Source organism: Engystomops pustulosus, chromosome 10, assembly GCF_040894005.1.
Source record: "Engystomops pustulosus chromosome 10, aEngPut4.maternal, whole genome shotgun sequence".
Lineage (NCBI taxonomy): Eukaryota > Metazoa > Chordata > Amphibia > Anura > Leptodactylidae > Engystomops > Engystomops pustulosus.
Window position 1 is genome coordinate 79,381,137 of NC_092420.1, and position 24,875 is coordinate 79,406,011.

The 24,875-nt window shown below is 42.9% G+C and overlaps 1 protein-coding gene across 2 annotated transcripts in view; it reads left to right on the top strand.

Moving 5' to 3' along the window:
- TNR (tenascin R) overlaps positions 1-24,875 on the top strand; it is a 334,017-nt gene that overhangs the window by 224,628 nt on the left and 84,514 nt on the right. For both annotated transcript variants that reach the window (XM_072128599.1, XM_072128600.1), the window contains exons 4-7: positions 6,311-6,586; positions 8,782-8,897; positions 16,301-16,451; positions 16,870-17,139. In XM_072128599.1, coding sequence (XP_071984700.1) covers positions 6,311-6,586; positions 8,782-8,897; positions 16,301-16,451; positions 16,870-17,139 — 813 coding nt within the window. The remainder of the gene's footprint in view (positions 1-6,310; positions 6,587-8,781; positions 8,898-16,300; positions 16,452-16,869; positions 17,140-24,875) is intronic.

The window sequence follows — 24,875 nt, forward strand, 5'->3', positions numbered from 1 at the left end:
AAAGTTATTTTCTTGAATATATTTTTGGGTCACTCTGGAAATAGTCATAAGTGAAGGAATTTCAACTTCTCCATCATTATAAACCAGGGGCACTTACTCATAGATCCAGGCAATGTGGTTGTGGTAATCTTATCTTTGTTATCCATGGACTCCTTCCTTCTTAAATGAACTTTTATAATTATGTTAATGAGCCAAAAAGTCTCTGAGGGTGTTACCAGAGCCCCTCTGTGCTGTAACTTTACAGGCTGTTACACTGTGCAGGAGAACATCTCACCCTCCTCCCTCAGCACTCCCCCCCACCCTCTTCCTACTGTAGTGCAGCAGAAGTGGACCTGGTTTTCACCCTTTAAACCCCATAAAGGTATCTGGCCTATGTTCTTTAAGCTTCAACTTCTTCCTCCTTCTACAAACAGCAGAACAGACCGTACTGTAATCACCTGCTCTGTTCTGCTGTATTAGGGAAAAAATCAGCTGCGGGTTTGTGACTGCTTCAGGTTTAGCAGGATTATTCTGAACCTATAGTTCTGGTGGGGGCCCCTCCTGTCTCCAAAGTGGTGGAGGCCCTGGGGGGCACGCCATGGGAGCCATTCCTACAATGCAGCCCTGGTTGCCAGTGAATACTATAATCCTTTTGGTAAATTCTACCAAAGACAAGTAATAGCAAAAGATACAAAATAAAATAAACATTATATTGTATTATCTTTCAAAGGATTAAAAGATATCTACCATCAGATTTATTGATGGTAGATATCCCAAACTTACTTGCTCATTCCATTGGGGGGTTTTTCATGGCTCCTGTCCTCCCCCACAGATCCACTGATGTCATGATCGGTGGGCGGGGACAGGTGCCATTAACACAGAGGGGGCGTGCATATATTAGTAGAAGGCGGAGCTAAAAGGTGTTTGGGTCACATCCCTGAACGCCTCTGGCTCATTTGAATATCTTTAAAAAGTCTTTTTTAGAGCAATGCGATGTCCCAGGACCTCATAAAAGCGAGATCTTTCCTTGACAGACAAGTAAATTTGGGACAGTACATGTGATGCTAGATATCCTTTAAGACACTCTAGTCCTATGCATGGCATTAAAGTTTGCCCCCATTGTTGTCCCTGAATACTATGCATTAGTCAAAAAACAAACTGGTGTGGTCTTCACAAGATTCTTCATCTTACTTTAAACTATAGATATTGTAGTGTATGTTTCCTCTAGGAGGCATTCTGACCTGCTTACCGAATCACAGCAAATTTGGCATATTGGATCACAAAGATTATTTTACTTTATTATTTATTTTATAATAATATTTTATTACTTATTATTTTATTTTATTATTTATTTTATATTTTCTAGTGTTTGTTCTTGGCCTGTATGGGAACCATGTAAAGATTGACTTAGCCTTAATTGGTTGCTGTTCTGCAATTTCCATGCTCAATTATTTTTTATGCAACCTAAAATTACATCTAAGTAAATTCTGAATACCTGTTTCCCTTAAAAATGTCATTTCATCCAGAATTGTATGACTTTTGATGAAATTGCTATAGCACTGACTCAGACCATAATTTGACTACCACTTCTGTTTAATTAAATGACATGCTTCATACAGAGGAAAATGCACTATTATTTCTCTATTCATAATTCACCGGCAGGATCCATCGACAGACTCCAAAAATTGAACATATTCTTCAAAGCAAATATAATAATAATATAAGTTGGGGGTCACTTATAAACTTCCTTATTTTTGAAAGAAAAGCACATTTCTTTCAATCAAGCTAACATTATATCATAAATACACTTTATACAATTGTTAATGTGGTTAATGACTAGCAAGCGTATGGTTATGCAATATCTACATAGGTGTATATAGACCCATTTCCAACGACCACCGCTCCAGTATGTTAATGGTACATTGGGGCAGATTTACTTACCCTGTCCATTTGCGATCCAGCGTCCTGTTCTCCGTCGAGGATTCGGGTCTTCCGGCAATTCACTAAGTTAGTGCGCCCGATGTCCACCAGGTGTCGCTGCTGCGCTGAAGTCCGTCGGAGTTCACCGTCCTATCTTGGGTGCAGGCAAGCGACACATTTTTTAAAATTCTGCTGTTTTTCCAAATCCGTCGGGTTTTCCAAAGGCCACGCCCCCTCCCCCCTTCCCCGATTTCCATTGCGTGCATGCCTGCGCCGATATGCCACAAATTCGGCGCAAATCGGTAATTTCCGGGAAACCCGACGAAACATAGCGATTCGGGCCCTTAGTAAATGACCCCCATTGTGTTTCCTAACTGTGCATGAGGGCTAATGGATGTTAGCCTTTGTTCATGTATGCTAGCAGTTTGGCTGATTGGTGAATCTATAAAACTGACCTTCATTTGAACTGGCTGAGAATCTGGAGCATCACATTTTGTTTGTTCTATGAAACTCTCACAATGGCCAGAAAAAAACTTTCATGTGAAACTCAACAGTCTATTCTTGCTAGTAGAAATAAAGGCTATTTCAATGCGAAAAATTGCCAAAAAACTGAAGGATTCCTAGAACGGTGTGTACTACTCCCTACAGAGGAGAGCACAAACAGGCTCTAACCAGAGGAGAAAGAGAAGTGGGAAGCCCCACTGCACAACTAAGCAGCAAGACAAATACATTAGAGTCTCTACCTACCATTTAATCTTCGCCCTCGTCTGAGTCCCCGGCGTTCTGCGCATGCGCAGAATGCCGCAGATTCCGGGGGACTCGGACGAGGGCGCGCAGATACGAGGAGCTGCGCGCCGAAGATTAATTGGTAGGCGGAGAAAAGAGGCTACTGGGGCGTGGAGTAGCCATGACGTGTAGCCTCATGTCCGGCTACTCCACGCCCCAGTAGCCGCTTAAAAAAATTACATATCCCAGGATTAAAGTTTTCTAAAAGATAGCCGGGAAGTGAGGATTAGCCCAAAAAAGCGCTATCCTCATGTCCCATTCATCCACCTACCACCCGGTCTACCTTTATAGGTAGAATCGTGGTGGTAGGCTCCCTTTAATTAGGATCAATCCTTGGATTGTATTTCTGTATTTCCTTTTTTTCTCTTTATTTATTTTTATGCTATTTATGAATTTATGTATTCATTAGATAATGTATCTATAAAAAATAACACATGGAGTTCTCGAGCTTATATGTTTCATTATATATGTTGCAATCACATTATATGTTTTGCTGCAATAAGAATCAGTTCTCTAAACACTGACTAGTGAACCAGTGATAGACGTGTTTATACACAGAAACCAATTATATGAGCCAAAGGGGTTGGCCACTTTTCAATCTGTTCCATTAGACATGTCTATGCATGTATACAGTATATAATTGTTTCCCCCCTTTGAAAGCTTCATTCTTTCCCGGTTCTCACTATGCCGCCCTCTGCATATATGTAGACAACTTCTTCTCCATCACTGCTCCAGCCTGTCTTTATAGCGTCCCCACTGTGTCTTTCTGTTTACTGTCCGGCCTCACTGACAGAGACAGGAAGATAAGAGGGTGGACGGAGAAGGATGAGTCATAATCTCCTGCTGCAGCTTCTCCTATTCATCAGAGCTCACACACGTAAATAAAGAATCATGGTGAGTCTCCAGATAGCACAAAAGTAGGTAGCAGCAAACATTTAGGGATTATTAAGGCAGTAAAGGCACATGGACAACTTATTTAAGGGAGTGGCCAACTCCTTCAGGACTTACTGTAGACAATGAGGCACATTTACTTACCCGGTCCTGCGCAATCCCCATTTTGGAATGTCCGCCGGAATGCACATCTGCCGCCATTCAAGAAAATTGTGCTCCCCATTTCCTGCTTTTGTCGCTTCCCCGCTCAGGTCAGCCAGAGTTCACCTTCTTCTTCCCGGTGCATGTAAGTGCTTGGCTTGCGACACAAATTTAAATGTTACATCCCGCGCCCTCCGATTTCTGTCGAATACAAGCTGGTGCCATAGCGCTAAAATCCGATCGCCTGCTCCAGAAAACCCTTCTAAATGTGTCTCAAATCGGAAATCATTGGATATTCCGATAATAGTCTGGTCCGCGGACCCTTAGTAAAAGAGCCCCAATGTATCAGAACACAGATCACCACTTTACCCAAAAACTGCCAGGTTAAATTACAGTCAAGGTGTAAAATGAGGAAAATACATAGGGTTATCATCCCCTGGATGTATGGACTTACTCTCATTTTTGTGTTCTGACTAGACATTCAATTTAAAAAATTGGCAGCAGACGGTCAAATACGAAAATTGTATTTTATGCAAAATAACATCAATATGGAATTTCCTGGTACAAATGTCTATGTTTGAAAGTAAATAGGCTTAGAAATCTGAGTGACACATTTCCTTAAAATTAGTCATGGGATTCACATTCGCAAAGCAGGGCAAGAAAAAGTGGGGGCTCCCGGTGGAGAGTGCGGATAGAACTAGAAAGCTCGGCAATTGTCCACGGTATTTTGCCTGAGTTTTACAGCTAAAAGACTTTGGTACTGGGATTTTAAAGCAATCTTTGAGAAAATTGACAGAAGCAGTCATTTCTATCCTTCTCTCTGATCATCAAAGAATGGAAACACTTTGCCTCGGTTTTCACGCAGTGCTTCATTCTTCAGTCAGAGATGGCATAAAAGGAAAGGTTGAAGCTTTCACTTGTCAGAACGATCAGGGGTTTTCAACTTGTGTCCTCCGGTCTCCAAACCAACAATGCAGATATGGATGTTATGTTCCCAGCATCAACAGCACGGTGACATTAGCCCAAGCAGGTGGATCTATAAGAGCACGGAACGTCTGTCCGAATGACACGGACATCACAATATCCTCCTGTGTACTGATCACTGGTCATAAGAATCTCAAATAACTGGTCAGGGTCATTCATAGAGAACAGGAGCCACAATTTAAAGGGGCTAGTAGCCCCCTATGCCACTGGTAACTGATAGCGTGCAAGGCCAAGAACACCAGCCCATCAGATCTATCAACTGACTGACAAGGACAAGACTATGGTTGAAGCCAGAAGAACACAGCTCTGTATGTAGTTTAGTCGGTGCCCTGGCTCACCACAGAGGGAGACTAGAGCGCACCTGATGGTCGGCTTGGGGTTTGCTGCCTGACCCAGACATATTGCCAAATTGTAGACCAAACTGCCTAATATAGGCAAATTGACACCAGTATCTACTAGTCATGATTATGACGGACCCACTGGTTGAGTTTGGGTTAGGAATCCTAACCCAGACGTATTGCCATATTGTCCATTATAATTTGCAGGGCAAGTATTGCAATATGTCCAGGTCAGGCGGCCAAACCCAAACACAACCACTGGGTCAGGTCATCCCTAAAGGAGACACCTTGACTAGTAGTATGCCAATGTACGTAAGGCTTTTAGGGAATCACAGACATCACAATATTCTCCTGTGTAGTGATCACTGGTCATAAGAATCTCAAATAATTGGTCAGGGTCATACATAGAGAACAGAAAGCACAATTTAAAGGGGATAGTAGCCCCCTATGCTACTGATAACCGAACCCTTGTTGATCAATGGTGGTACAAGACCAAGAACGCCAGCCTATCCGATCAACCGACTGATAAAGACTTTGGTTGAAGCCAGAAGAACACAGCTCTATATGTAGTTTGGTGGGTGCCCTGGCTCACCACAGGGACTACAGATGGAGACTAGAGATGAGTGCACATGATGGTCGGGTTTGGGTTGGCCGCCTGCCCAAACATATTGCTGTGTTGTTGACAAAACAGCCAATACAAACAAATTGACACTCCTATCAACTAGCCATGATTAGGGAGGACCTACTGGTTTAGTTTGGGTTAGGCCTCCTGACCTAGATAAATTGCCATATTGGCCATTATGATTCGCAGAACAGGGGGGGAATATGGCAATATGTCTGGGTCAGGCGGCCAAATCCAAACCCAACCATCAAGTCAGGTGATGCCTAAAGGAAATACCGTGACCAGTAGCAAGCCAATGTATGTAAGAACTTTTAGGGTCATACCTTAGTAAAATTTAAAAAAGGTAAATACAAAATTGATCAGGTACCCTTTAAGTAAATCAGATTTTGAATATATTCATACATTAAAGAACTTAATGTATCCATTGGTGTTAATGGTTTCATCATTGAAGGTACTGTCATTAAAGAATTGTAAATCAGTGATGTTAATGTATTTTTTATACTTGCTTGTTAATAGGTTAATGGTCCTCAATCCATCTCTTCTGAATAAATCATAGAAAAATTACTTACACTAAATCAGCACTATTATATAATCTGATTTCGGTACCTTTAGAAATTTTTGATAATTATCCATATTTACCTCCTCTTAGTTGCCCCACCAGTGGATTTCAGTGTGACATCTGTGGGAGACCACTGGATAGACTTGGTATGGGAAGGAACCTCAGCTGTGACCGAATACGTCATCTCATACCAGCCAGCAGTACCTGGAGAGTGGGGAACCCAACAGAGGCTACAGCAGAGGGTACCTGGAGATTGGAGTGCTGTGACCATCAGAGAACTGGAGCCAGGAACAACATATAATATCAGCGTCTGCTCAGTCATCAGTGACATCACCAGCGAGCCAGCCAGCATCACCATGTCCACACGTGAGTATCAATCCTCTTGCAGTAAAAAATAACCAGAAGCTTGACTGACCCATTAGGAGTAGATAGGATCCCTCAGAATCTCTGTCAAAGTTGTTATGGCATTAACAAAGCCTAAAAGGATCATTAATAGTGTATTGGTGGGCTATGTCTGTCATATGAATCATGATTCTAGTGTGAAAAGGGCCTAATATTGGCAACCTCTATAAATCAGTGAAACTTCTGGGAAACTACAACCCAGAGACTTTCCAGGAATTTTGGAAAACTCTGTGGGTGCCAGGTCAGGGGTATAAAGAAACCCTCAAGTGTGCTATCCTTGCCCTGGTTGGAAGGTGGCTCAGGCACAGCTGGTATTCTACGTTGAACCCAGCTGGAAGTTCCAGAGGTTCGCAGGACCAGCTTTAGCCAAAAAGTGACCTCTTTAGATCTGGGGACAAAAAGGGAAGGAACGTCCTGTGGTCATAGTGATATCATAAAGTCTGAGGAGGCCAGTCAATGGCTGAAGCAGGTCCAATAACCTAACCTGTGTCCCACCACAGGGCACAAGAACAGAAGTATCACAGAACTGGAAGGAGCACACTTGCCATGACCCCCACAAAGTTTTCCAGGAATTTGTAAAAAAAAGTCTAGTATACTCAGAAAATTTGTCAATGTAGTTGACATTGGTGAAGGTCTTGGCATAGGTTCCAGCTGTTTCTGTTTTTTCCTTCGGAAAACATATTTAAAACTGGTTTCAAGGTCCATATTTGGTTCATAAAATATGTCAATGAATTTCGCGGACTGAACACGCAAAGATTTATACTCACAGCATCAAAGTCATTTATGATGCTTGGAATCTCTGTCTTACATTATTAATGAAGCCCCATTTCTAGGATATCTTTACTTTACCATTCACATCCAAATTTCTTCTAAGTGGTTACACAAACAGTGTTTAGTACAACTTGATATATTTGATGTTTGCTACCTTACTTTATGTTATCGATATTAGTGAATGGGATGTGTCATACCTTTTGATCTTCCCGCATCCTTTGAATACCCTTGAAAATCCTGCTGCTCCTATGATCTGAGATAATGAAAAGCTCCACCTTGAAGTGTTGAGTTATAAAATGAGTGAAAAAATGTAAAACTAGAAACCTTCTCATTTATACATATATATATTTATATATTTAGAATTTTATTTTTTATTTTATACTTTATATGGGATATGAAAGCGCTAGAGTGATAATGTGAAATGTAATGTTACTTATAAAGTTTGACTCAAAACTGTTCATTGTATTTTTGGATGATTGGACCCATTCATGGGGGGGCAGCAACCGAACCCGAACCTAAAAGTTTATACCTGGTTCGGGAAACAAACCTGAACACTCACCCCCACTGATACTACTATAATACTTACCGTTTCAACATCCCAAGCATCTGATCATCATCCCAAGATGAGAGCAATACCAAATTAGCTTTTTTTACATTTTTGAGTCTTAAATTCTTGTCTCCCCTCTCACAAACCGGTGACCCAAAGGTCTGTTTCTGCTCACTTTAACAATTTATTTTTAATGTCACTAAGTATTAGTTGGGCCCGATTCGCGTTTTCCCGACATGTTACCCGAATATTTCCGATTTGCGCCGATTTTCCCTGTATTGCCCCAGGATTTTGGCGCACACGATCGGATTGTGGCGCATCGGCGCCGGCATGCACGCGACGCAAATGGGGGGGCATGGCCGAGCGAAAACCCGACGGATTCGGAAAACCGCTGCATTTAAAACAATAAAAGTGTCGCTTGGGACGCGCTTACCTTCACTTGGTCCGGCCCGGTGAACTCCAGTGCGTTCAGATGCTTTTCAGCGCAGCAGCGCCACCTGGTGGACGTCGGAGGAACTACCTTGATGAATCCCGGCCGGACCCAAATCCACCGCAGAGAACGCGCCGCTGGATCGCGAACGGACCGGGTAAGTAAATCTGCCCCATAATGTACATGCACCAACATTTATCATTCTGTAAGAGACTCGTTGATCATTTGGAGCAGTCTAATACAGTTCGTCTAACTTTTAGACACTTATAGCACAGTAATAATTCCCCACAGCTGTCATCTGGTCTTTTCCAGGTCATCTACTGTAACTATCTCCCTGTCCTTTATTATATAGATGTCTTATTGACTGTTATGTACTGCCCTATTCTATGCTTTATCTCGTTTCTTTTTCAGATATTTCTCCACCCAGGGGATTACAATTTAAAAACGTGACTCAGACCTCTGTGGAGGTGCAGTGGGAACCACCTCTATTTTCAATTGATGGCTGGGAAATTAGTTTCACCCCCAAGGTGCGTTAACAATCACATACATAACCTATTTTGTGTGTATATGTCTCTATGCCGTGGGATTGTATTATCCAATGGGTCATTATGCATCTTTGTAATATGCTGTTACACTTATCTGGTATTGATTAATGTGACTGGTATCAAAGCTAATATGGCATACTGGCAATGCAATCCAATCTGCAGGTAGCATCTTATGGAGCTGGAGGCGCTGAGCTCCTCAGGTAAGTCTCTGTGTTCCATCTGTGGTCAGAAAGAGTGCACACTAGAGGTGTTCTCCACTAGTAAGAGAGTACAGGACTATTAATGTGAGTGTCAAGGAAATGGAGTAGCAGGATGCATTGGGGCAAATGACCAATGTCCACTGTGGGACCATCCATTTTTGGTTCTTTTCACATGGTGTAAAGCCGTTAGGAAAGGTGTAAATAGAAGGTGTAGCCCTGGTAACCCCCAATTTTGGCTTTCATGTTTAACATTAATGACATATCCAGAGTAGATCTCAAAAATACATGATGGATGCAGGTCCCGCCCTTGGAACTGCACCCTAGGAACCCAGCTAAATAAAGAGTGGGCCATCCATTCACGTACACTTCCCACTCAGGTCTGTAGGAGGGCTGAAAATACCCAAGTAAATAGACCTCCATAGACCAAAATAAGGAATGCATAGGCACAGGACGGGGGTCAAATAAGTCCAGGTCCCACCTCAAGAAATCACTCCTGTGTAGAAGACAGGGATTCTTTGACCCACTTCCGACATCCCAGCCAAAAGAAGAGTTAGCCACGGAGGCATCTCCAGTCTCCATTCAAATCTATAGGAGTACATAAAATAGCCCAACAAATTGGGTATTTTTGGCACTTCTAATAGATCTGAATAAGGGATGGCCGCACATGTGTTACCAGCTCTCCCTTCAACCCCATAGCAGGATTTTTTGAAGATATGTTCAGATCCCTATCTTTTATCTTTCATGTATTTATGACATATCCTGTGAAACTCCCCTTTAACTAAACTTTACTGTTCTTCAAAGAGGTTGTTTGGACCTTCTAAACATTGATAAACTATCCATGATATAGACAAAATCCGAAAAGAAGAAGATAGGGTCCAAGAGGGATTTAAAAATAGATCTTTATTGGCTCCAGTAGAACTGAATTCCCAACATTTTGACTAAGTCGGACTTTTAGAAGTGGATAAAGTACACATCTGCCTGGTTCTTACATAGCAGATAGTTATTCTGAAAACTTAGTTCATCTCTATGCAGCCATAAGCAATTGATTGGTGGGAATCCCAAGTGTCGGACCTCCAATGATGTCATATTGATAAGATCTCCTATCCGCATCAATATATAGACGCTGGGAACCCTTTTTAATCCCTCAGTCATTAGTTCTGGTTTCGGACGTAATCTCTTTGGACCATATCCGAGTGATATAACACCCTGTATGAGCTCTGATAGATACATTGATTTATATTGTGTTTAGCAAAGATTTAGACTTGTTTTTGTCCCTTCCATATTTCATTACACTAAATAAAACTGGTGCTAATGGTCTGTCATTTTTATGCTGATAAATTCATGGTTAATGCGACCCCAGATGTCTCTTGGCTGCAGGAAGATGAAAGCTGTTACACTGGGCTGAAGCCAAATATTACAACATGGGTTTTTTCACCTGCCCGATTGCTTTTTCGTTCTTTCGTTCTCTGACAGCGGAGGAGCGCGTCCTTGTATTCTTTCACGTGACGAGGCTTAAAAAGATCTCTGGGAGTCATGATATGTGTGATTGAGCTTATGTCACCTACCTATAGAAAAGCTCTTTTTAGAAGTGGTGCTCAATGGCGTTTGATGGGGTGAGAGCGTTGTGTGGGCGAGAAATCAACTCTCATCTAGACAAGAAAACCCTGGACAAGGATGGAATACGTCAAGCCTGTGTTTGTTACCGTGAAAGAATTGTCACGTTCTGGTGAATGATTTGATGCTACAGGATTCTCATAAGCTGCACGCTTCACTGACCGGCTGAATGGAGGAGCCATCAACAAGAATGGAAAATATAGGGCAAGGATACAAGATAAGAAGCATCACTTGCCATCTTCCCGGGGCTCTAAGTAGAAGTGATCCATTTGCAAGATATTAAGCTCTCAATTCTGTCTCCTGACTGCAGAGCCCAGCATGATACAGTGTATCGGCTGCACCAGGGACACTTACTCATAGATCCAGGCACCGTGACTGTGGTCATCTTCTTATATTTTTAATCCATGGCCTCCTTCCTTCTAAAATACATTTTTTAAATTATGCTAATGAGCTTAAAGGGTTGGGGGTGTTACCAGAACCCAACGTGATGTAGCTTCACAATTGTTACACTGTGCAGAAGCACTTCCCCCCTCCCACTGTGTGCTGAAACTTCCTCTGCTGTAATGAGATTACATCAGGCAGAGGGTTGGCAAAAGTGCATGGAGAGCAGGGGAGGGGGGCAGAGCAACAGTCTGTGAAGCTCCAGCCCGGAGGGACTCTGCCCTTCTGTTTCATTAGCATAATTTTAAAAGTTGATTTTAGAAGGATCGAGACCATGGATTATAAACATAAGAAGATTATAAGTAAGTTTCCCCCCTGTGTATGATGTTTGATTTTGATAGCAAATTTCCTTTAGGAGCAAGGGTCACTTGCAGCTTATGTTCCTCTAGTAAAGGGTCTTTGGGCACTTGATAGGTAAAAATCGGCTTCAAATATTGATGGCCCATTGGAGCTCACTTTTGTGCCAGAACATAAGCCTTGGACTGAAATCTCAGAAACTGTGGGGGACACAAAGAAAATTCAAAGTTCCACTGAATCTGTGTAGCAGCCCCTACATTATGTTCATATTCATTTCCATGTGTGCGAGGTGATGAAAGGCCCTATTTAACTTGAAGTCCCAATTCAAAATAAGTTATCTTATGTTTGCATGTGAGGAATAATATCATGCGGCAGATTTACTTACCCGGTCCATTCGCAATCCAACGGCACGTTCTCTGCGGAGTATTCGGGTTCTGCCGGGATTCACTAAGGCAGTTCCTCCGACGTCCACCAGGTGTCGCTGCTGCGCTGAAGTTCCTCGGATTGCACTGTACTTCACCAAGCCGGGCCAAGTGCAGGTAAGCGCGTGTCCAGCAACACTTTTTTAAAAAAAAAATGCGGTGGTTTTTCCGAATCCGTCGGGTTTTCGTATGGCCACGTCCCCCGATTTCCGTCGCGTGCATGCCGGCGCCGATGCACCACAATCCGATCGTGTGCGCCAAAATCCCGGGGCAATACAGGGAAAATCGGCGCAAAATTAAAAAATTGCGTAACCCGCCAGAAATACGCGATTTGGGCCCTTAGTAAATGACCCCCTATATGTAATTTATGGGGCAAACCATCTGGAATATGTATGCCATACATGTGAAAGGAGTCTCTGAAACCCCATTAAGTTGCATTGAATTATTTCCTGTGTGTATCACAACAAATCTGCACCAAATGTGCACAAGGACAAGGGACAAGGGTACAACCTCGGATTTCATGGATATGCACAGCCTTAGGAAAAAAATTTTGTCAACTCTTGAAAATGTCAAAGATGCAGTCACAGTGCAACCTCCCTTTCTCTAAACCAAAATTTCTATTACAGCTTATGTTCCTCTAGAAAAGGGTCTTTGGGCACGTGATAGGTAGAAATCGGTTTCAAATATTGACGGCCCATTGGAACTCATTTTTTGTGCCGAAACATAAGCCTACCATACTCAGTGGATCAGTATTGCCCTGATTTTACAAATACAGATTACTAAGCAGGTAGATTTTTAGTATCTGTATACAGCTTCACGGCAGCCCTATGTGTCTCCATGACTACAGACTACAAGCAATGACCTATGTAGTCTGATACAGCAGTAATGTGTAAACAGAAGATTAAAAGACAAAAGGGAGCACTCAAAGACATGAGAATCAGATAATACAGGGGTATGCAAGGAGTCTGTTCAGTTTCATCCTTTTAATCCTCCTGGTGACCTCCTATAGCAGGGGTCAGGAACCTATTTGGCTGAGAGAGCCGTGAACGCCACATATTTAAAAATGTTATTCCGTAAGAGCCGTACAATATGCACATGCCTCCCAGTAGATAGGTATCCACAGCACTTGCCCCTTAGTAGATAGGTAGCCACTGCACATGTACCCCAGTAGATAGGTATCCACTCACCATGCCTCCCAATAGATAGGTATCCACACCCCATGCCTCCCAGTAGATAGGTATCCACACCCCATGCCTTCCAGTAGATAGGTATCCACAGCACATGCCTCCCAGTAGATAGGTATCCACAGCACATGCCTCCCAGTAGATAGGTATCCACAGCACATGCCTCCCAGTAGATAGGTAGTCACAGCACATGCCTCCCAGTAGATAGGTAGCCACAGCACATGCCTCCCAGTAGATAGGTATCTACAGCATATGCCTCCCAGTAGATAGGTAGTCACAGCACATGCCTCCCAGTAGATAGGTAGCCACAGCACATGCCTCCCAGTAGATAGGTATCTGCAGCATATGCCTCCCAGTAGATAGGTAGCCACAGCACATGCCCCCAAGTAGATAGGTAGCCACAGCACATGCCTCCCAGTAGATAGGTAGCCACAGCACCTGCCTCCCAGTAGATAGGTAGCCACAGCACCTGCCTCCCAGTAGATAGGTAGCCACAGTACATGCCCCCCCAGTAGATAGGTAGCCACAGCAAAAAATAAATTAATATTCAACTACTTGCTCTCCCTGCAGCCAGCTCCTCATCACTGCCACTCTCTTCTCTTTGACTCAAACTTAGACAATGGCGGTGATGACTCTTGGGTCGCACAAAGGACCTAGGCAGTGGTAACATCGTTGCCTGTGTCCTATGATCAGTCTAAGACACACAGCAGCCATCACTATTTATTAAAGATCTGTCTGAGAGCCAGATGCAGCCAACAAAAGAGCCACATCTGGTTCCTGGGCCATAGGTTCCCTACCCCTGTCTTATAGTGTCCTACAGTCCCCTTTCAAGTAGCAGCATGAACCTGCCCACCTAAAGTTGAGTCCTTTTAAAAATATGTGTTGCAGTTGATGCCTTCCATATGAAGTGTTTATGACGGAGTAATCGTAGTTTGCTAAACAAGTGACAGTTCAGCAATCTTCATGATAAGCAGTAAAACTAAGCAATTACAGATACGTTTTTATCTGTCAGCATCCAGCAAAGAGCAGAGGAATTGATGTTGCTATGGAAACCTTTCATAGGAATGCGAGGCGGCCTACAGTACGAGGTCCGGCTGGTCTACCCATAGAGAAAAAAATTAACTCACTGAAAAAATAAATTTTAGCCCCCAGCAAGCGATGAGAGGTGATAGACGTACAGTCACGAATTGTTAATGAGTATTTTACAGATAACGTCACCTCTCCACAGTCTCCTGCACCTGTAACAGTTTATTTCTCTATTAGTACTGCCCTCTTCTGGACTGGGTATTACTTCTGCTGTTTTTCACTCTCGTAGCAAACTACAACGGCTAATGGGACATGACACATAAATACAGTCACATGTGTCACTGTACCAGATACTATGGTAGTGTGTTACACCATGGTAGATGTTTCCCAGCATTTAAAGAGAACCCATCAGGCAAAATAACCCCCTAAACTAAATATATTTTCATAAACTGCCATTAGAGAGCATTGCCTCTATCCCTTCATTGTCCCTCTACATGCCTGTAAACCTAGGCAATGAGGTCCTAAAGCTGTATGCAAATGACCTGTGAGATGTCCAATGAGTCATTATTATATTCAAGCTGTACAGATTATTCATGAGTGGGAGGCACAGCCACACCCCCCAGTGCTTGACTGACAGCCTGTGTGTAACGGCTCCTCCATGTGCTTCCTGGTGCTGGCGCTCCCTGCAGCCTGTGTGTGTATGAGATACTCCTATACACATGACTGACAGCCTGTATAATGGTGTGAGGTATAATGGTGTAATGGCTCCTCCATGTGCTTTCTGGTGCTTACATAGTAAAGAAAAGATGATTTTATAATGATTAATGTATGAATTGACTAGATAAAAGCTGGGATGGATCCTTGTGAGCTGCTCCAACAGGTGGTAGTGACAGAAAAAGTGACAGAGACCTGATTACAGGTGTCCTTTAACTCTCCTGCTCTTACAGATCTCTGCATATGTCAATCAAATGACATCATTTCCTGTCATTTGGTAGGGAAACGGTCACTATATGAAATAGTCAAAAACACTGCTGTTTTCAGACTTCTTCCCGCGGCAGGGAATCCAAGTTCAGTTGTGTAGGAAAAGTTGAATTCTGCGTCAAGAATTCACAGCAAAAGTTAAGTGGATTCTAAACCATGCAACAAAAATTATTTTACATTTCAGTTTTTTATGGAGAATGTAAATGGGATTTGTATAAATTCAATCCTTTATGCTGTGGGCTAGCCACTGGTGATTCTACTGCAGCTAATCCTCAGTGGTTACACAGTTTTTGCGCCAGTTTTCCGTCGGACTTTGCACGTTCTTTCTAGTGCAAACTGCTGGTACATGTATTAAAGGAGGGTCCGAACCACATTTGTGTCACACGCTTCCATTTTGTGGTGCGGCTGCACTATTCTTCATGCAACACAAATTTCTGCACTGAAGGGGGCATTCCGGTGCTCGGCCGGACCGTGCGCCACATTTATCATGCAAAGTGTGATAGAAATGTGTTGCATGCGCTATGTTAAAGGTGCGAAAAAAAAAATAAAATTGGTGCACTCTGTCTGGGCAGTGCAGAGGGCGCCAGATTCATGCAGAATATGCGCCAGAAATCCTGAATCTGGTGCACTTTGAACTTGACACAGGCTGAGCAAAGTGTCAATGGGGCCTATGTATCAAACCTTTTGGTTTTCATGGTGCTTGTGCTCATTTGCTCATTGTGCTCATTTTTATTTTTTTGTGCCTAAGACAGTCTTCCTTTGTAGTCCTTTATTGTATAGTTTTCTGCAGTGTTCCCTGAGTAATCAGCTTAATCCAGTTGTGAAAGTTGCGACTTTTCTTTAAATGTTGCAAATGAGAAATGAGAAATCAGAAATGAGCTTAGAGATGATTGTGACTTTTGGAGACTTTCACGACTTTTGTTTTAAAAAGTTGCTAATTTACTAAAGACCAAACGCCGTGTGTATCAGTAAGGAAAAACCACTAAGATACTTTTGTCCAGCAGAAAAATCCAAGAAAAGTCCCAAAAAACAGATGGACAAATCCGGACTTATAATATATGTCTCCCAATGTATATAGAGGAGCTTGCCAAAAGCTTTTGAGTATTGCTCTATTTAATGTCACAGCCATCTTTGTTATATGTATGAGATACATAACACAGTTGATGTCTCATTACGATGTATCATCATAAATCTTATGTTCATCTTTGTGTTATTGACAGAATAACGAAGGTGGGCTAACCGTCCAGCTCCCCAGCAGTGTTACGTCTTATAACCAGACAGGGTTGAAACCGGGGGAAGAGTACACCATCAGCATCATTTCTCTGAAGGAGCAGGCAAGGAGCCCCCCAACATCGGGCAGCGTGTCAACTGGTAAGAAAGATGGCGCAACAAGGTAGATAGCTGTCGGGAAGCTAGACACTGAGGTCATTGTCATTGGTGAGGTTGCTTGGTCTATATGTTACAAAAGTGATGACATTTTCTCTCCCAACAGCTTTTTAGTCATTGCAAAAAGTAACAGGTACTAGACGGAAGATTAATAAAGCGACAAATAGCAAAAGATGCAGGAAGATTTATGGTGACATTGCATTAAGTACATTGGTCAGCTCAGGAAGTCAGCAATACCTTAGAAGTATATTGGCTTCCGTCTAAAATAATGAATCCTCGCTCACATATACGGTAATGGTAGAAGGTCTGATCAAGGACAGCGATACGGTCACACTGAGAAAAGTGAATTCTAGAAAAAAATTGTAGCAAAATACAGTTTAATAGTGGTTTGTCTTCTCCGCAGCCATCGACGGCCCTTCAAACATCCTGGTCCGAGATGTTTCTGACACAGTAGCTTTTGTGGAATGGACTCCTGCTAGAGCCAAACTGGACTTTATCCAACTACAGTATGGACCGGTTAATGGAGAAGGAGAGAAGACCACCTTCCGTCTGCAGCCTCCATTGAGTCAGTACTCCATGCAGGTTCTGCGTCCTGGCTCTCAGTATGAAGTATCCGTATCGGGCATCAGGGGAGATATTCACAGTGACCCTGTTAATGCAACCTTCAGAACAGGTACTTATTCATTTGCAATTCTAAAAGCTTTTATTTATTCACAGATATTTAATTACAGATTAGCTTTTCTGACTCATCTCTGGCAGTCTTAGAGAGGAGTAGAGTCAGAGATACCAGTGAGCCACGCCCCATTATTCTGATTGACAGCTCTGTGTCTCTTCAAATGCCTGCTCTGCTCTTTGTAATTAGGGACTGTCTGCTAATATTTAACTACAGACATATAAACTTCTATGTACAGATGGGAAATATTGTGTACATTTTTTTACACGGTGCCTTGTGTTTCATTCATGACATGTGACCAGTGACATCATTGCAGGTCCTTTAGCCTTCTTAGAATAGCAAACTGTACCCCATGTATGTGATTACATGAAGTCACAGCAGCCTCCATGGAGGATGCGGAGGAGTAGAAGTCCATGGAGGCTTCTATGACTCCATGTGGTCAAATATGTGCATGTGGTATAGTTTGCTATTACTAAGAGTCTAAAGTACCTGAGATGATGTCATTCTGGTCACATGACATGAACTGTAATCAGTAAGGAGGCATAAGGCATGGGGAGGATTAGATGGGAGGGGCTGGTCGAGCAGGACACACCCCCTCTAATACCAGGGAATATAAGATAAAAGGTGATTTATGTGGATGTAAGCAAAACAATTTTTAGCTAAAAGAAGGGGGTCAATCAGTTATTAGAGCTCTCTAGGAACCTGTCACTAGCTGTATATGTGAAAATGTAGTGACAGGTTCCCTTTACATTTGCCAGGAGCAATTATAACATGTGACACCCGGACAGCAGGAGTCAGGACTTCCTGTAATGTCCTGTGTCCTGGTGGAGGGAGGGACCAGACAGACATTACTGTCTCCCTTATCATCGGTTGCAGGGATGTGCAACCACCAGAAGTAGGACAGGACATGGTATGTTACAGGAAGAACTGAGTCCTGCTGCCCAGGGGTCATGTGACTTGTGTCTCCTGGCAAATCAGGGTAAGAATAATATGGATGACCCTATTAGGATCTTATACTTACACTGTTAAAGTTTAGTATAAGTGGCCAACTCCATACATTTTTATGTAAATTTAAGACTTAAATTATGTTCATTTAAGACTTTTATTTATTTTGTTGTATTGATTTTTCATGTCATTATTTTAAAAAAAAACTTATTGTATGTAGTTTTCACCAATAATAACCTGACATCCCATTCTGTATATTGATTCCATGGCATCTCATTATCCTCACAGATAGTATAACCGTAAAAGAAGGTGCCTCTATTCCCATTCCACCAAGTACAATTGGTCATTGTCTCAGGTAATTACTTATCTACTCCCCCGTCCTGTACAGTGACCTCTATAAAGGTCACACAGCATATACCCATAACACTCCAAACTATAGAAACTGTGATCCCAGTGGCTGCTGTAAAGTGTGTCTCTAAATGCCGTTCACAGCTCATTCAAAATGGTCGCCTTATACAATAAAAAAAACATAATAGCATCTGTGTAATAACGCACATTAAAAAAAAAAAATTTATAGTGACCATATTAATTAGTAAAAATAATAGGTGAGAATTCTAGTTTTTCTATCATTTAAATAATTTTCTGCAGCTACCGGAGATATAGACCACTTCAACTGGTAAATGCATGAAAAAAATTAATGAATAAGACAAGTTATTAGATAAACCATCTTAGGCAGGAGGTGTGTGCACATAATATTCGTAAAATAATTGCTGAGTTGGCCCTTTCTGTAAATCCTGCAGAGATGAAGTGAGATATTTATCATGGACTGTTCCTCCCTTTATACTAAATGGAGATTGATTGACAGCTGTCAGTGCAGTGGATGTGATGAGCTCCTGCCTGCAGGACAATTGGAGAGAAGGCTCATTTTGTGCAGCTTCCGCGGCTCAGCAATACTGCGGCTCTAATGAATTTTCTTCCATAGTCAAAGGTTATGAGCGCATCTCGGAGACTGTATTTATAGAGTTGTTTTGCTTCTTTGGGTATTGAAGGATGTAGTGTGATTGAATTTCACTTACATTTAGAAGGAATCAATGAAACCTCTCACGCAGAGATCTGCCGAGACAATACACGTTCCTGCAAAGTCTGTAGAGGTTCCCCTCATACTATGATTATAGCTAATTATATACACAGACAGACAGATAGACAGACAGATACCCACATTAATAAACATACTAAAATTAGATAAGGCAGTCCCGGGTTACGTACAAGATAGTTCCCATAGGTTTGTTCTTAAGTTGAATTTGTATGCAAGTTGAAACTGTCTATTTTCTAACTGCAAATCCAGACAAAAAATTTTTTGTCCCCAGTGACAATTGGAGTTTCAAAATTTTTTGCTGTAATGGGACCAAGGATTATCAATAAAGCTTCATTACAGACACCTTACAGCTGATCATTGCAGCCTGGGACTATAGTAACATCCAGAGACTTCACCAGAGGTCAAAGTGGGAAGAGGGGTCCGTCTGTAACTAGGGGTCGTCTGTAAGTCGGATGTCCTTAAGTAGGGGACCACCTGTAGTAACATGCAGTTATGTATTATGTACCATATATAGACGGATTCCCTTAAAGGTCATCTACCACCAGGATGAAGGACTGAATGCAAATGAGCCTGAGGGGCTCCATAGGTGTTAATTGGAGCCTTGAGCCCCTCAGTCTCATTTGCATACAGTCTTTCATCCCGGTGGTAGATCTTCTTTAATGAGATCATGTGTTATTGTGTATTCTGGGCTCATAGATGAGTATGTAAATCTCTATTAATTAATCCATGTTAACAATGTGAAATTAAGTACTACTGCACAGAGCTCAGATGATGCCGGAGCGGGTAGAGGCGGGTCAGTAGTGGCTTCTGGGGGCGTGGAGTAACCTTTGCCCCTGGAGCTGTCTCAGGCTACTCCATGCTCCCAGGAGCCATAAAATGTCATTTGCATATTGAAGCATTAAACTTTATTTCTGCGGATGGGGAATCTACCACATTGAATCTCTCAGAAAGTAGATTCCCCATGGTGGATTTCCTTTAAGTTATGTCCCTTGAAATACTCCAATGGGTTTTGGACAGTAAAATTGGAAATTGGTTGGTATCATGATGGCAGGAGAAAAGACTCTGAGTTTTGTTGCTTGGGCAGCCAGGTCATACACGGGGCCCAGGAAACCACAGATGTGTGTAAGAGCCCATGTGTGTTAATCCTTGATACAACCGCCATCATTGGAGATGAGTGGACAGTTTGGGGTTCGGTTACACAACCTGAGGGAAATCCGTCTGGTTGCTAGGGGCGTCGATTTGCCGAATTTCCTGTTTCGCTGGCAATATGTCCAGGAACCCTGCACCCGAATGCAAACATGGGTTCTCTCATCTCTAGCTGCCATATCTCCCCAAACTATATTCAGGTGCATGAGGCCTTATTCAGAGGACTGAGATTTTAACCTCAATGTGATTGCCTACGGCATTGTCATGGATAATGAACATTCATGATCTACTTCTACCACAAGGAACTAAAAGTTCGATTATTCTCACGGTCGCCCACAATGCAGAGAAGTGGCAGATTTTCTAGAATGGGGCTGCCAATTTCTCAAAATCCTCTATCCCTAAATGTTTCATTCCATGGTCAGGCAGCTGCAAACAAGCCCCAGATCTGCATAGTGTTGGCTATGGTGAGGTTAACCAAGGAGGCACTGGAAATTTGGGTCAGGATTCATGTCTGACTATCTGGTTTGATAATAGTATCTGGGATTATTGGATGTCTGAAGAAGATCTTGAGCTATTTCGATTGAAGAATACACATTGGGGCTTATTTGTTAAGGGTCCCGAGGCCGCATTTTCGTCGGGTTTCCCGACTTTTCAGGGATCGTGCTGGGGATTGTGTTGCACGAGATCGATTTTTGGTGCATCGGTGTCAGCTTTCACGTGACAGAAATGGGGGGGCTGGCTGTTGGACAATCCGATGGATTCCGACTGAGGGTGGGATTTAACATTTAAATTTGTGTCGCAAGCCAAGCACTTACATGCACCAGGAAGAAGAAGGTGAACTCCGGCGGACCTGATCTGGGAAGCAACACATGCAGGATATCGGGCGCACAATCTTCTTGAATCGCGGCAGAGCACATTCCGGCGCACATTCCAGGATCGGGGATCGTGCAGACACCGGGTAAGTAAATCTGCCCCATTATTTTTGGTGCAGTATTTCTGAATTAAGCCCCCAGGCTAAGGCCAGATCCATCTGTTCCTTGCTGTAATCACTGTCTTTACCTTTAAGAGGCTGTAAGCTTAGAAGATGTTATTTGCCCTCTGAATTTTCAGGTTACCAAGTTGTGAGGCCATAAAAACTTTTCTATGTACTTATTTTGAGCTCATCTCCTTGGCGTTTGGCAGAGGGCTTTGTATCATAGCGGGGATTTTGCAACCCACTGAGCTTTAAATCACTCATCACAGTTGTCTTGTTTCTTTGATTCCTGTAACTAAAATCCACAAAACACAATTCAAACACGGATAATTAAATGTACAAGGGTTTTTAAAGGACAAGAGCACAATCACTACTCTAAAATAAGAAACACGGCCCATGACAAAAGAAGACCATCCTCCAGAATAAGAAGAATATGAAGAATACCAAGAGTCCTTGAGTTGTCCTCTTCTGTCAAACTCATGGTGGTGCCAGGTCTTTTTCTGTCACCCTATTTGAGTGGTCTTTTGTGCTGTGATGTTATAATGTGGCGCATGGCCTTAAAGGGAAACTGTCATCAGAAATTGGCCTAATAAACCACAAACAGTTTGATGTCAAGCAGTTGAACAACCTCTGGATCATGTTTACCTCAATGTAATGGCATGAAGTGAGATGTAAGTTGGAGTGAGATGTAAGTTGGATGTATAAGTCAGGGAGGCGGAGAGTTTAACACTGAAGTCAAGCTCTCTCTTCCTCATGTACTGGACATCAGGAGATCCGATCAACGATTTCCCCGAATGCAGGACTATTAATCACAGTGAAGTGGGAGAGCTTGACTTCAGTGCTAAACTCTCCGCGTCCTTGACTTCATAAAACCAATTTACATCTCACTTCAAAGTTGATTTTCTGGATGATACCACCAGACCAGGCCATGAAAGAAACATCATCTAGAAGCTACTCAGCTGCATGACAACATACTGCTTGTGGTTTATTAGGCCAATTTCTGATGACAGGTTCCCTCTAATGTATTCGGCACACCGTAAGAAGAACAAATGAGCGCCAGAAACCACATTCATGAAGGGTGTTAGACGTTGGTAGACTTGCTGTTAAACTGTTTTACCCTCCCCCTCTGCTCCCTCAGTACTTCCCCTTCACTCTGCCTGATGTAATCTCACTGCTGCAGAGGGAGTTTCAGCATAAAGTGGGGGGAGGAAGTGCTCCCGCACATTGTAAGAGCCTGTGAATTTGCCGCATGGAGGGGTTCTGGTAATAACCCCAGGAGCCCTTCAGGCTCATTAGCATAAGGTTAAAAGTTGAATTTAGATGGAATGAGTTCATGGATAAAAGGAAATCTACCATAATAATCCATCATGATAAACCACGGACACTTACCTATAGATCGTGGCTTCCAGATCTTCTTATATTTATTACCCATGGCCTCCTTACTACTAAAATCAATGTTTTGATTATGTTGTGTTTCCAGACCCCTCAGTGATTTATTTCTTTCATTGTTACAATGAGTACAACATGTCTCACCAAAAACTCAGCTCTCTCCCTCCTCCCTCTGCCTGTGAAATCTAGCAACAGCAAGAAGTGCAGGGGGAGGGGAGACCTGCTCTGCTCATTGTAACAGCCTGAAGTGGATCATTATATTGGCGTTTGGGCGGTAGCCTGGGACCGAAGCCTAGGGAGCCCATGGCTCAAACCACTCACCAAATTTTATACTGAGAAGGACCGTTACCCTTTCCATGCTTTCAATACACATGTACATCAGAGCCATTACAGGAGCCATTACAGGAGCCACACATCCTCCAATTCCCAAAAGGCTTAATTGTAGTACCATATGTAGGAAGTGAAGTCTAGATTTGTGGGAGCTATAGTATTCATGCAACTCAGGGCCCATGGCAGTCTTAATCCTCCCATGAAGTGAAAAGACTGTAATCCCCTCAAACTCATTAGCATAATTTTGGAAGTTGATTTAATCAAATTTGTATAATCTCTTGTGGCTCAAAACTTATCCGAATATACATTCTTCCTAGATTCTCATGTGGGTTTCTAACAATTGGATCCAGCGCCTTCAGCTCTGTGTTCAGCACCATGAACAACATGTCAGCGAGCTGTGTATCTCAGGGAACGTTCCTGGTTGTTGTCACTTTTCTTTCTGTGTTGATAACCACAAGAAATATGACAGATCTGATTGTAACCATCTACTTTGGAGACAATTATGGAATTCTTTTATATGTTATATGTTACATGACCACCTTCCTATTTAGAAAAACCCTTCCTTTCCCTGGGACTTTTAATTTCCCTGGTACTTTCAGAGTGGCGCACTACCTAGTGGCATAGCCTGTCAGCTGTAATGTTAACTAATGTGAAATCTTTCGCCTGTTAATGTATCACCTGGCTTACATCGCACACATCATGTAATCATAGAATCTGCATAGCCTTCACCTGCCATGACATGCTTGCACGGCACCGCTATATACTGTAGTAAATGTCATTGGAGTCAATGAATCAGACACATTTTGAATGTTGCCAATTTTTCCTGCCTTTGTGATATGATTTGTAAATATTTCGTTCTGGAATGTGTGGTAAATGCAGGGTATGGGAGAAATCACGCTAGATGGATCCTAAGAAATGATAATTACTAGGCTCTCCGAGAAAATGAAGGACAAATCGTACAATCGCTTTGGATGTTGACATCTGCTCAAGGCCCCATTAAAGGAGAAACTGCGCTTAGATCATTTCACTGGAAAACCTGTCAATGGACGATCCGCCTTGTACAAGACTCTTCTCCGATGCTCTGTCGGCCAATGATCTGTTCATTAGCTGCGCAAAATTTCCTCGTAAAAAAATTGTGAACCGTTAACCTTCACCTGTTCCCTACTACAATTATTATTATTATGGTTATTACTATCATTATAGATTTAGATACACATAAAAACATCAAAGAGTGTGACTCGGAGATGAATCCGAATATGTATTGTGGTTCAAACCCAGGGCCGCATCTGCCATGAGGCGGGATGAAAATTTCGCCTCAGGCGGCAGATGCGGAGCCCTGAGGCAGGCGGCAAAACAGATGTAGGTGATTTGGGCACTTGCCCGAATCACCCACAAGCAGTACGGACCTGCCGCTGCCACGATCCCTCACAGTAGTGCTGATGTATGGAGGACGCAGGCGGCATCTGATGATGTCATGCCGCCTGCGTCCACGAACAGCAGCGCTGCCGGCAGGAGGAAGTGCAATACCGGCTCCCGGTGGGCTGATGAAGGAAAAGGGTGAGCGGGAAGCCTGTGCGGAGGCTTCACTGCCTGGTGGAGCAGCAGTCAGCTGGAGTGTTATCACTTTGCTGCTGCTCCACCACAGCCTCGGACAGCCAGCAAAGGAACCTGGGGTGAGCTCAGCTCTGCACCTGCTCTAGAAGCTCCGATGAGCAAGCTCTGCCCACCAGCTTGGAGCTCCTGAACTTCATCAGCAGCTATGTGTATGCTGTGTGTAAACTACAGGTATGCTGTGTGTGCATGTTGCTGCTGTGTGTGTGCATGCTGCTGCTGTGTGTGTGTGCATGCTGCTGCTGT